General features: G+C 43.0%; 1 protein-coding gene across 3 annotated transcripts in view; it reads left to right on the top strand.

Moving 5' to 3' along the window:
- LOC121284481 (NADPH oxidase 4) overlaps positions 1-12692 on the top strand; it is a 213785-nt gene that overhangs the window by 133842 nt on the left and 67251 nt on the right. For all 3 annotated transcript variants that reach the window (XM_041199998.1, XM_041199999.1, XM_041200000.1), the window contains one exon: positions 9158-9239. In XM_041199998.1, coding sequence (XP_041055932.1) covers positions 9158-9239 — 82 coding nt within the window. The remainder of the gene's footprint in view (positions 1-9157; positions 9240-12692) is intronic.

Genomic DNA, 12692 nt, shown 5'->3' with positions numbered 1-12692 from the left:
CTGTGAAGACTAACGCAAAGTACCTATTCAGTTCCTCCGCCATTTCTTTGTTCCCCACCACTACTTGCGGCCCAATGTCCACTTTTGCTTCTCTCTTACCCTTTATATATCTAAAAAAACTCATGCAATCTTCTTTTATATTACTGGCTGGTTTATCCTCATATTTAATCTTCTCCCTCCTTATTTCTTTTTTAGTTGCCCTCTGTTGGTCTTTGTAGGCTTCCCAATCCCCTGGTTTCCCACTGCTCTTCACCGCATAGTATGCTTTCTCCTTAGCTTTTATGCTGTCCCTGATTTCCCTTGTCAGCCATGGTTGCCTCGTCCTCCCTTTAGTATGCTTCTTCTTCCAAGGTATGAATTTTTGCTGTGTCTCCCAAATTACTCCCAGAAACTCCTGCCATTTCTGTTCCACTGTCTTTCCTGCTAGGCTCATCTCCTAGTCAATTCTGGCCAGCTCCTCCCTCATGCCTCTGTTTGTTCAACTGTAATAATGTTACATCTGATTCCAGCTTTTTCCTTTCAAATTGCAGGGTAAATTCTATCATATTATGGTCACTTCCTCCTAAGGGATACTGCAGTCACCTGCAAACTATAGATCATATATGTATATGGTGGTCAGTTTAGTTTTGGGATGGAAGTGACTGAAGTCTAGGTGGTATTTAATACTGACACCAGAGGTAGATTGTAAGTAGTATGGAGGCTATCACACAGCCTTGCTTAACTCAGCCTGGATTTTGAAGAGCTTTGTTCTGATCTCCTATTCAAGACAGTTGCAGTTATATTCATATGGTCAGCATATTGTTTGAACTCTTGGGCTATCTCTTCCTACCACATGTCCTATATCTTCCAAATTTGTCTCTGGACATTGTGATGAAGTTTCTTGGAATCTAAATCTTTGAAGCACAATCCACAGAACTTCATGATTTACTGAGTCAGTTGCTTTGGTCAGGTTGATTAATGCAATGAAGAGTTCCTGCGTTGTTCTCAGCATTTTCCTTGGATTTGTCTGGCAACAAAGACCACATCAGAAACTCCTCGGGAATGTCTAAAGCCACACTGTGTCATTGGTAAGATTTGTTCAGCCATAGGAAGCAGGCGGTGTAGTAGTAGGAGTGTGTGGTGGAGCTGGAGTGGAGTTCTTTTTCCACCGAATCCATAGGATGAATGCAATGAGCCTTGATGTGAGCCAAAAGCCCACCAGCTTTAAAGACCTCAGCTGGAATGATATCGGTACCGCAGGCTTTGTTGTTTTATCTCTTTGATTGCTTGTTGCAGCTCTCCCATTGATGGTGTTCACCTGTGGATTCTACCACAGATTACTGAGGGATAGCCTGGATGGTATCAGCTGCCACTATGGGTTCATGCTTGAGAAGTTGTTGAAAATGTTCTTTCCAGCATTGAGAGATGGTAGCATCATCCTTAAGAAGAGAACCACCATCCTGTGAGCAGAGGGGATTTTGTTCATTTGACCTTGGTGAATAACTGGCCCTGGTGGCTTCAAAAAAGCTACACATGCCAACATGGTCAGCATATTGTTCAAACTCTTGGGCTTTCTCTTCCCACCACATGTCCTATATCTTCCAGATTTGTCTCTGGACATCAGCCTTGAGCTGTTGTAATGCTGCCTTCTTGACTTGTGATCTTGAGTTGTTCTGTCAAGCAATGAATGCTGCTAGCTTTTGTTCCACAATTCAGCATCCTTTTCATTGAACCAGTTCTGGTGATGACAATGCTCAAACCCAATGATCTGGGCGGAGAAGTCTGATACAGCTGACTTTATTTGTTCCTACTGTTCTAGAAATGGGTTTGATGTGTGGCGATTTTCCAGATTGGTCATGAGCTTGGCTTGGAATTCCTCTCTTCGTTGGGCTGCTTTAGAGCTGAGACATCGATCTTCTTGGACTTTTGGGCCTTGCGATGTCTCGGTGCTTGGTGGATGTTCATTACCAATTGAACAAGTTCATGACCTGTCCAACGGGCATCAGACACTTGGATGGATTGAGATGGATACAAATATCAGTTAGACCTTTGACCTGAACAATGACAAAATCCAGGAGGTGCCAATGTTTTGATCTAGGATCCCTCCATGTTGGTTTTGTAATTGTTCTTCAAGCGGAAAAGAGTGTTCATTATAATGAGGCCATGCTGAGCATACTTTGTGAGTAGGAGGATGCCATTTGCATTGGCTTTTCCCACCCTATTTTTCCCAATGGTTCCACTCCAGACATCGGTGTCATGCTAATCTTGGTATTAAAGTCCCTCAGAAAGATGACCTTTTCTTCTTCTGGGGTGGCAACAAGGACTTCATCAAGGTCAGAATAAAACTTTTCCTTAATATCTTTATCAGAGTCAAGAGTCGGGGCATAAGCAATGAAGCCGGTGGCATATTAGTTATGGCTGAGCTCAAGGTGCTGTCTTTCAGATGAGATGTTAAACTGAGATCCTGTCTGCCCCCTCAAGTGGATGTAAAAGATCTCATGGGATATTTTGAAGAAGTTATCCCTAGTGTACTTGCTAATATTTATTCCTCAGTCAACATCACAAAAAATATATTATCTGGTCATTATTACTTGTCGTTTGTGGGAGCCTGTTGTCTGCAAATTAGCTACTGTGTTTTCTACATTAAAATAGTTTCTACACTTCAAACGCACTTCATTGGCTGTGAAGTGCTTTGAGATGTCCTGTGGTGTAGGAAGGCAAAATTGGTTTCCTGAATATTGGCACATTCAATAATACATGCTTGTTCAATTGAAATTCTTGGCTTGTTTTCCACTTGTGCACTAGTCAGCCTTTAATTCGCCACCACCACCATCATCGCCACCCACCCTTGAGAACACTGCTCCTTCCCACCCCCTGCCATTTACTTTAATGGACAGGAAAATTATGAGCGTGTGACCACAGAACTGGAAAACCCCATGACTGAGCTATGCATGATTACAACAAGGATGGTTGCTTTGAGTACATTGCCAAGGAGCAGCAGATTTCACTTAGCATTATGCATACTCCAGAAAACCCACTTAACATGTACTCTATCTAAACTGCATATGGAAAGTAGAATTTCAAATGATGATTTGATGGTGGAGTTCCATAAGACAAGATTCTGTGAAGCACCACCCCTTCAAATTCTGTGCAAAGTTTTTGGGTTGACATTCAAGAGTCTTCAAATCTTATCAATTTACTTTCACATTTCTTTCCTTTGCTATCTTTAGCCTCCACAATTCTGTACTCTATTAATTGATACATAAATTGGAGTTTCATTCCAGTCACTTAAATCTTCAGGGGTTCAAGTGCTTTTTATTCCTTAGTTATCCTGGAGTAAGGGACAAATTTACATTTTTGACAGGAATGCAATTAAGGGGCATCTTTATTCAGTAAGCAGTAGCAGGATACTTAGAAAATTAAAATACAATCTAGCAGCGTCAACATGGTGTTATAGTAGGGAATTTATGTCTGACAAATTTATTTGAGTTCATTGAGGTTGTAACAAGCAGGATGGATTAAGGGAAACCAATAGATGTGGTGCATTTGGATTTTCAAAAGGCGTTCGATAAATTGCCATATAAAGGGTTACTACACAAGGTATGAGCTCACGGTGTTGGGGGTGATATATTAGTATGGTTAGAGTTTTGGCTGACTAACAGGAAATGGAGTCGGAATAAATGGGTTGCTTTCAGGTTGGGGAAACTGTAACTAATGAAGGGCTTCAGGAATCAGTGCTGGGGTCTCAACTAGTTATGATATATATCAATGACTTAGATGAAGGGACCGACTACAATAGTCAAATTTGCTGACAATACAAAGGCAGGAAAGTAAATTGTGATGAGAATGCAAGGATTATGTAAAGAGCTATAGATAGGTTGAGTGAGTGGGCAAAAATTAGTTAGATGGAGTATAATGTGGAAAAAAGTGAGGTTTCCCACTTTGGTGAATATTATTTAAATGGAGAGAGACTGCAGAATATTGCAGGATCTGGGTGTCCTTGTACATGAATCACGAGAAGTTAGCATGCAGATGCAGCAACTAATTAGGAAGGCAAATGGAATGTTGACCTTTATTACTAGGGGAATGGAGTATAAAGGTGGGGAGTCTTGTTACAACTATACAGGGCATTGGTAAGACCACACCTTAGAATATTGTGTACAGTTTTGGTCTAATTTAATGAGAAATATATTTGCTTTGGAGGCAGTACAGCAAAGGTTCACTAGGTTGATTCCTGGGATGAAGGGGTTATCTTATGAGGAACGGTTGAGCAGATTTGGCTTACACTCAATGAATCCTAGAAGAATGAGAGGTGATCCTACTGAAACATATAAGATTTTGAGGGGGCTCTTCAGGGTAGATGCTGAGAAGATATTTCCCCTTGTGGGAACATCTAGAATTAGGGGGCACAGTTTCAAAATAAGGGGTCTCCCATTTAAGATGGACATGAGGAGGAATTTCTTCTCTGAGAGTCATTAGTATTTGGAATTCTCTTCCCAGTGGAGTCTGTGTCATTGAATATATTCAAGGCTGTTAGACAGATTTTTGATCTACAAGAGAGTGATGGGTTATGGGGGAGCAGGCAGAAAAGTGAAGTTAAGGCCACAATCGGATCAGCGATGATCTTATTGAATGGCAGAGCAGGCTTGAGGGACCGAATGGCCCATTTCTGCTCCTATTCCTTATGTTCTAACCCTCACCCTTGCATCACATATGAACTAATATAGATCTCAGCACATGCTTGCAGATCTATTTACTAGCCTGACAACAATTTCTAGTATTTGCCACTTTTAATATTCGAGCTATAACAATGGTATATTAGGCAGCCAGAGTTGACATTAAACTTGTCAATGGAAAGGAAAATTGCTCCTTTCTATTCCCTGTCTGACTTTTGTTTAAACTTAAAAAAATAACTTCCCATATATTGCAATATGTTAAATTCTGAATCTATTATTCCCAAGCATGCTTCAAGTTCACAGTTGGCTATTTCTACACAACAACAACTATAACAAATTATATTTATATAGTGCCTTTGATGTAATAAAATGTCCCAATGCACTGCACAGGAGCATTATAAAATCAAATATGACACTGAGCCACATATGAAGACATTAGGTCAGATGACCAAAAGATTAGTCAAAAAGGTAGGTTTTAAGGAGTGTCTAGGCAGAGAGGTATAGGAAGAGCATGTGGCTTAGGCAACTAAATGGTGAAGAGATTAAAATCAGTGATGCAAAAGAGGCCAGAATTAGATGGTATCTCGGAGGGTTGTGACCGAAACGATTTGAGAGAAAAGGAGGGGAGAGACCATGGAAATGTTTGAAAGCAAGGATAAGAATTTTAAAATCAAGTCTTTGTTTGAAGGGGAGCCAACGTAGGTCAGTGAGCACAGGGGTGATAGGGAAATGGAACTTGGTACTAATTAAGACACTGGCAGCAAAGTTCTGATTGACCTCAGCTTTACAGAGGCTAGAATGTGGGAGGCTAGCTAGGAGTGCATTGGAATAATCAAGTCTAGAGGTAATACAGGCATGAATGAGAGTTTCAGCAGGAGATGAGCTGAGCAGGGATGAAGTTGGGTGATGTCACGAAGGTAGGAAAAGCAGTCTTAGTGATGGCGCGTGAGGTCCAACGCTCATCTCAGTGTTAAATATGATATTAAGGTTGTGAACTGACAATTTTACCATAAGACCATAAGACATAGGAGCAGAAATTAGGCCATTCGGCCCATCGAGTCTGCTCCACCATTCAATCATGGCTGATAGGTTTCTCAACCCCATTCTCCCGCCTTCTCCCCTTAACCTTTAATCCCGTTACTAATCAAGAACATATCTATCTCGGTCTTAAATACACTCAATGACCTGGCCTTCACAGCCTTCTGTGGCAATGAATTCCATAGATTCACCACTCTTTGGCTAAAGAAGTTTCTCCTCATCTCTGTTCTAAAAACTCTTCCCTTTACTCAGAGGCTGTGCCCTCAGGTCCTAGTCTCTCCTACTAATGGAAACATCTTCCCCATGTCCACTCTATCCAGGCCTTTCAGTATTCTGTAAGTTTCAATCAGATCCCCCCTCATCCTTCTAACTCCATCGAGTATAGACCCAGAGTCCTCAAACGTTCCTCATATGTTAAGTCTTTCATTCTTGGGATCATTCTCGTGAACCTCCTCTGGACCCTCTCCAGGGCCAGCACATCCTTCCTGAGATACGAGGCCCAAAATTGCTCACCATATTCTAATGTGGTCTGACCAGAGCCTTATAAAGCCTCGGCAGCACATCCCTGCTTTTATATTCTAGTCCTCTCAAAATAAATGCCAACATTGCATTTGCCTTCCTAACTACCGACTCAACCTGCAAGTTATCCTTAAGAGAATCCTGGAGTAGGACTCCCAAGTCCCTTTGCACTCCAGATTTCTGAATTCTCTCCCCATTTAGAAAATAGTCTATGCCTCTATTCTTCCTACCAAAGTACATGACTTCACACTTCTCCACGTTATATTCCATCTGCCACTTCTTTGCCCATTCTCCTAACCTGTCCAAATCCTTCTGCACCCTCCCTGCCTCCTCAATTCTACCTCTCCCTCCACCTATCTTTGTATCATCTGCAAACTTAGCCAGGATGCCCCCAGTTCCTTCATCTAGATCATTAATGTATAAAGTGAAAAGTTGTGGTCCCAACACTGACCCCTGCGGAACTCCACTAGTCACCGGCCGCCATCCTGAGAAGGACCCCCTTATCCCCACTCTCTGCTTCCTGCTCAGACTGTTGCTAGGCAGTGGGCTGGAGCCGATAATTAGGGAACAGCGTTTGAAGTGGGGACTGAAAACAATAGGTCAAACATTCCTGTCCCAGATCAGGATGGAACAGAGGTGGGCAGCAAAAAAAATGGTGCTGGTCTGCTATCTTCAACCCCGACTCTGAGGATGTTCCTGAGGATGGGGGGAGAATGGAGGGCGGATAGGAAAGTGAAGGTACCTGACATGTTAATTGTCTATGTTAAGATCTTAAGGGAGCTTGTCAAGAACTCACCTTCTGACTTCCTGAGGATTTCATGAGTGTGGAAGGCTTTAGGAGCTGTCTAAAGCTGACCAGCTGCAGCCTGGTGGGAACAGGTGTGGCAGCGCTGAAAGTTTCATTTGATGGATAAAAGTGAATGTTTGAACAAAAATACAGTAGCAATAAAATTTCAATAACCAACCTTTCCCTACTTTATCCCAGGTCCTAGCTCTCCATTTGCCATATGATGGCTTTGAATATAAAAATCCTCTCTTTTTTTTTAAGATCAAGCAGAGACGGACAAATGGTGAGGGGTGTAGCCAGGAAGGGAGGCTTCATTAGTGGCAAGGCATTATTGCCCCTCAGCCAGATTTCCGTTAAGGCCAATATGTTGATGCAATCATCCACAATAAGCTCATGGATGGCAAGGATCTTGTTCACAAGTGAATAGACATATTGGAGGGAGATGGGTAGAGGGGTGGTGAGAGCTGATTGCTGGTAGAGACCACAGTGTCAGCAGTGGCGAGGGTGAACGGAGAGGAAGGAGATTGGCAAGATTAGCCTCCAACTGGCTTACAGGTTGACGAGAGAGAGGGATGGGGGAGTTGGGGTTGATGCTCATATTGAGCCAATGCTGTGTGCCTCGATGAGACTTTCTGAGGATTCCAAGCTGGCAACACCCATCTGCCACAGTCAGTCTCCTCAGTGCCACTTTGAACTGCATCACCTCATATAAGTTTACAGCCGACTCTGTCCCTGCCTCCACAGAGCTGATCTGATTTCTGACAGCTGCTATGGTCCAGCCACCTCACTAAAAATTAGAACAACTTACTGGACTAGGCTCTTAATGAGCCCACAATGGTGCTAAGTACCTTGTTAATAGGAACAGACTTGTTCTGAAGTCCATTTCCTTCCCTGCTCTTGGGAAAATGGCAGAGGGCAGAAACAGAGGCAGGAGTCCAGGCCGTGCTCCTTGGCAACCATTTTTCTTACTGTCCTGCCTCCATTCCCAGCCCTAAATATGTATAGCTATCTCTATAAAGAATAATATTGCTTAGTGCTTAAGGAGTATGATGCTCCTTGAAGGCCAGATGATATTGAAGTATGTCTATCCTATCACACCTCTTGAACCTCAACTCTTAGCATCTTCACTTTAGCCATCATGTTACCTATTTCACAATATATATTATGCAAAAAACCTTGCATATTTTCAAAAGGTAGATATGTGGGCCATTCCCAGGTAAGGACTAGAAAGGGTTGCGCGGCAATTGCCTGAGGAGTGCAAACTTCCCATGGGAAATTGCCCTGCACTGGGAACAATCCAAAAACTGCAATTTAAATTGCAAACTTTGGATGATTCAAACTGTCATACAGCAGTAGATACCCAGAAAAAGTTAGAAGAATTAAAACCACTTCTAACTTCTCTTGTACAGACTCACTCCAACATTAGGCTGCCGCCTTCCCCCCAACCCCCCCGCCATCACCACAGGACTCCTCACTCCCACAACCCACCAAAGTCCCGACTACTGCCCTTCCACCAACACCCCCCCCCCCATCCCCACCACCACCACACACACACACACACACACACACACCAGACCTAGCCCGGTCTGCCCCACCCTCACCCCCAACTGGCCGATCCCCACCCCCATCCCAAATTCTAACATCTTACCTGACAAACCTACCTTCTCACTGGGTTGAAAGTGGCTGGACCTTTAAATTCACCTGTTGGCTATGTAAACTCATGGCAGCGGTGTGGTAAAAAAGGGTGTGTGGCCTCCTTGCCTCCGATTCAGCAGCAATCTACTGAAGGCTTCAGGAGCACGTTGCACTGCACAATTCTTTTCCAGCCAGAGCCGGAAGGTTGGGCAAGACAGGATCAAAAAGTTTTAAGATAAGGAATAGGAGCAGAGGGGCAACTCGGTTTGCCACTCGAGGAAGTTCAGGTCCACAAGAATGTTTTGCACACTTACCCAAGGACTGTTAAGAATTGACGAAGCCTATTACTTAAACCAGTTCGGAGAAATTGGATGTCATGCTGGTCTTTATAGAGACCTATAGATGAAGGCATCATTGCTGTGCATTGAATTGCAATAAATGAGTTCAGCACTGAACAGTAATAATATATCAGATATAACAAATCATTTTTGTATTTTTTTTAACCTTTATTAATCTCTTTCAGAAAGATTTAGGGAGCGTCTGCTATCTGAACCAAATTTGGATGCAGAGATCCTGCCCATACTGCGGCAGAGAAATTACCCAAAGTAAGTCTGAATGAATGTTGCTGTTACTTACAATAATAAATATATTATCTAATTTTTAACTATTATTAACGTGATACTTATGCCACTTTATATATTAGTTAATCTCCTGTAGGTCATAGGGAGTTTAGACCAAAGGCAATTGTCACACAAGCAAGGTTAGAGCGCATGCTATATTTGGACCAAGGCAAAGGGATAGGATAAGGGAAGAAGGAAGGGAAGCTAGCAGAGAGAATTCAGTCAACCAGGACATGCAGCTTGAAGCACAGGAAGTCAGCCAGTGAGGGAAATGCTGAAGAAAGAAACAAAATTCAGGTTAGCAGGGGAAGTGGACATCACGGCATCAGATATCCGCACAACACAGATGAGGAAAAGCCAGGGAGGGGGAAGTTAGATCAGCAGGAATGGTCGGGATAGCCAAGGACTGGAGGGTGGTAAGGAAGGAGAAATAAGATTAAAGCGGTAAGAGTTGTTGAGGAAAGGCAGTCCATGTTAATGATAAGATGGGAGCTGAAGAATAGGAAAACCAGTCAGTGAAAAGGGGAAATGCTTAGAATGGGAAATCCAGGCAATAAGGGTGGAACATGGGGTGTGTGGCTCAGGGACAATTGTCAGATGCTGACCATAGGATGTGATGCAGAAGTCTGAAGGCACAGAGAGGAAAACAGATCCAGAAAGGAGTGGTGGCTAAGAAGATTGAAATGCCAACCTTTCCAGGGAGTTGCCAAGGGAGATTGACCTCATAAGTAGAAATTAGGCAAATCATGGTAATCAGATTATTGGCGGCCCTGACACACCCACCAGCTGTATTTTAGGATAGTTCTTCTGTGTTGGTTAATATTTTTAAAAGTAAGTCTCTGGAAATGAGAGGTGTAATACACAAAAATCCATCCAAAAGGAGAGCTGAATCTGTTAAGTTTTAATGGCACAGGATGTTAAAATCTGCTGGGAAACATCATGAGTCACTCTTAACGAATACCAGTTTAGAACCTGGCTCACAATAAGCTTTCTGTCGGGCCAGTTGTGACAGTGATTGTGGTTTTGGAATATCAATCACTCATCAGTATTAGACAATACAAAAGAAACTGTACTGAACTTGGTTTTCTTCCAGGACTTTTGTAAAATTAGAGGATCGAAAATGTCAAAGCATTGAGAAATGATTGGGAAAATATACTTCATCTAAGGGAAGTGGAGACTTCGACTATTAAAGAAATGATGATAAATTGTACATTAATTTTCTATCATTTTTGCACAAAATAAAGTAGAGAATTATGTCACAGTTTATAAATACAAGATCAATAAGGATTCTCAAGACACATTGGTCGCAAAATTCAATAAGATCCGAAAATCGCAGTTGGGGGCCGATTGCGGTTGGGGGCTGATCGCAGGAAGTGGACCGTTTCCTGGCCGCTCCAGGGCCCACCCACTGCGCTTGCCCAATGACCTCAAATCCAACCCCAAGCTCGTATTGGCTTTCTTTCCAAGGATATTAAGGTGCTACAGTTTCTCCTTAGACTTCCCTGGTCTATCTCAATTCTGTATGATCTTGGTTGTGGGGCTCTTTTGATGATTGTGCCTTCTCTCTGTTGGTTTCATACCCATACTCTCTCCCTGGGCTTCAGCACTGGTAAGTCATGTAGTCTGTGCCTGTGATTAAAGTTACGAGCCTGCTTGTTTCTCTGTTCTTCCTCACACTGTTTTACCCTCTCATGGTCGTTTATGGTGATATTGGATTTAATTTTCTGTGTCAGAGATGAAAGTTGTGTTCATAATCTCCTTCCATCAATAATTGGATAATGAGAAATTGTTTTGCAGTAGTGAGATTCGATAACTCAGAAGAGCTAGATTAAGGTCTTCATTCTTCAGCAAATCTTTGATGGTTTGTATACCTCTCAGCTGCTCCATTTACTTAAGGATAACAAGGTGAACTAGTTACACAAGTGAGTGTGTATTCTTTTGCAAAAGTTTGGAATAACTCATTAGCAAATTTCAGCCCATTGTCTGACACTGCAATGTCCAGAATGCCATGTGTTGCATTAATTCTCTTCAGTGATTGAATGATGGCTTCCATCATGATGCTCTGCAATCTGTTTACTTCAATCCACCTTGAGTAGTAACCCAATGACAATAAGCAAAGTTTTCTCTTAAAATCAAACAAGCCCATTCCCAGGTGCACCCATGATCTTAGTGGAAACGTAGAAGATGATAGTGATTATTTTTGCTCTTGGTTGTTTATATGTGAGACAATTATAAATCATTTCTTCGATAGATTGAATAATGCCTGGCCACCAGACTGATTGCTTGGCTGTTGCACAACATTTTGAAGAATATCAAGCCAAAGTGCTCTTGTTATGAATATTTTCTTATGGAAGACTAGTAATCATCAATGATTGTGAGGTGCTTTTTTAAAAATTCATTCATAGGATGTGGGCATCGCTGGCTAGGCCAGCATTTATTGCCCATTCCTAATAGCCCTCATTCAGAGGACATATTTTTAGGAGTCAACCATATTGCTGTGGGTCTGGAATCACATGTAGGCCGGACCAGGTAAGGATGGCAGTTTTGCTTCTCTAAGTTCCAAGTTCACAGACCGCATTGATCGGTTAGAGCAGCAGTTGGATGCACTTAGGAGCATTCAGGTGGTGGAAAGTGTTTTGCAGATGCGGTCACACCCAAGGTACAGATAGATAGGTGACCGTTAGAAGGGGCAGGCAATCAGTGCAGAAAACCCCTGTGGCTGTCCCCCTCTCTAACAGGTATACCGTTTTGGATACTGTTGGGTGGGATGGCCTATCAGGGGAAAACAACAGTATCCAGAGCAGTGGTACCACGGCTGGCTCTGTTGTTCAGCAGGGGAGGGTCAAAGCACAGAAGAGCGATTGTCATAGGGGACTCTATAGTCAGGGGCTCAGATTGGTGCTTCTGTGGTCGTGAAAGAGACACCAGGATGGTATGTTGCCTCCCTGGTGCCAGGGTCCAGGATGTCTCTGATCGGGTACGGGACATTCTGAAGGGGGAGGGAGAACAGCCAGAGGTCGTGGTACACATTGGTACTAATGTCATAGGCAGGAAGAGTGACGAGGTCCTGCAGCAGGAGTTCAGGGAGTGAGGAAGAAAGTTAAAAAACAGGACCTCTAGGTTTGTAATCTCAGGATTACTCCCTGTGTCACGTGCCAGTGAGGCTAGAATTAGGAAGATAGTGCAGCTAAACACGTGGCTGAACAGAAGGTGTAGGAGGGAGGGTTTCTGATATCTGGATCATTGGGATCTCTTCTGGGGCAGAAGGGACCTGTACAAGAAGGACAGGTTGCATCTAAACTGGCGGGCCACCAATATCCTGGCTGCGAGGTTTGCTAGTGTCACTCGGGAGGGTTTAAACTTGTATGGCAGAGGGGTGGGAACCAGAGCAATAGGTCAGCAGGTGAAATAAATGACTGGGAACTAGTGAATATGGCC

The sequence above is a fragment of the Carcharodon carcharias genome, chromosome 11 (genome assembly GCF_017639515.1).
Source record: "Carcharodon carcharias isolate sCarCar2 chromosome 11, sCarCar2.pri, whole genome shotgun sequence".
NCBI classification, from domain to species: Eukaryota; Metazoa; Chordata; class Chondrichthyes; order Lamniformes; family Lamnidae; genus Carcharodon; species Carcharodon carcharias.
This window is presented reverse-complemented; position numbering and strand designations above follow the sequence as displayed.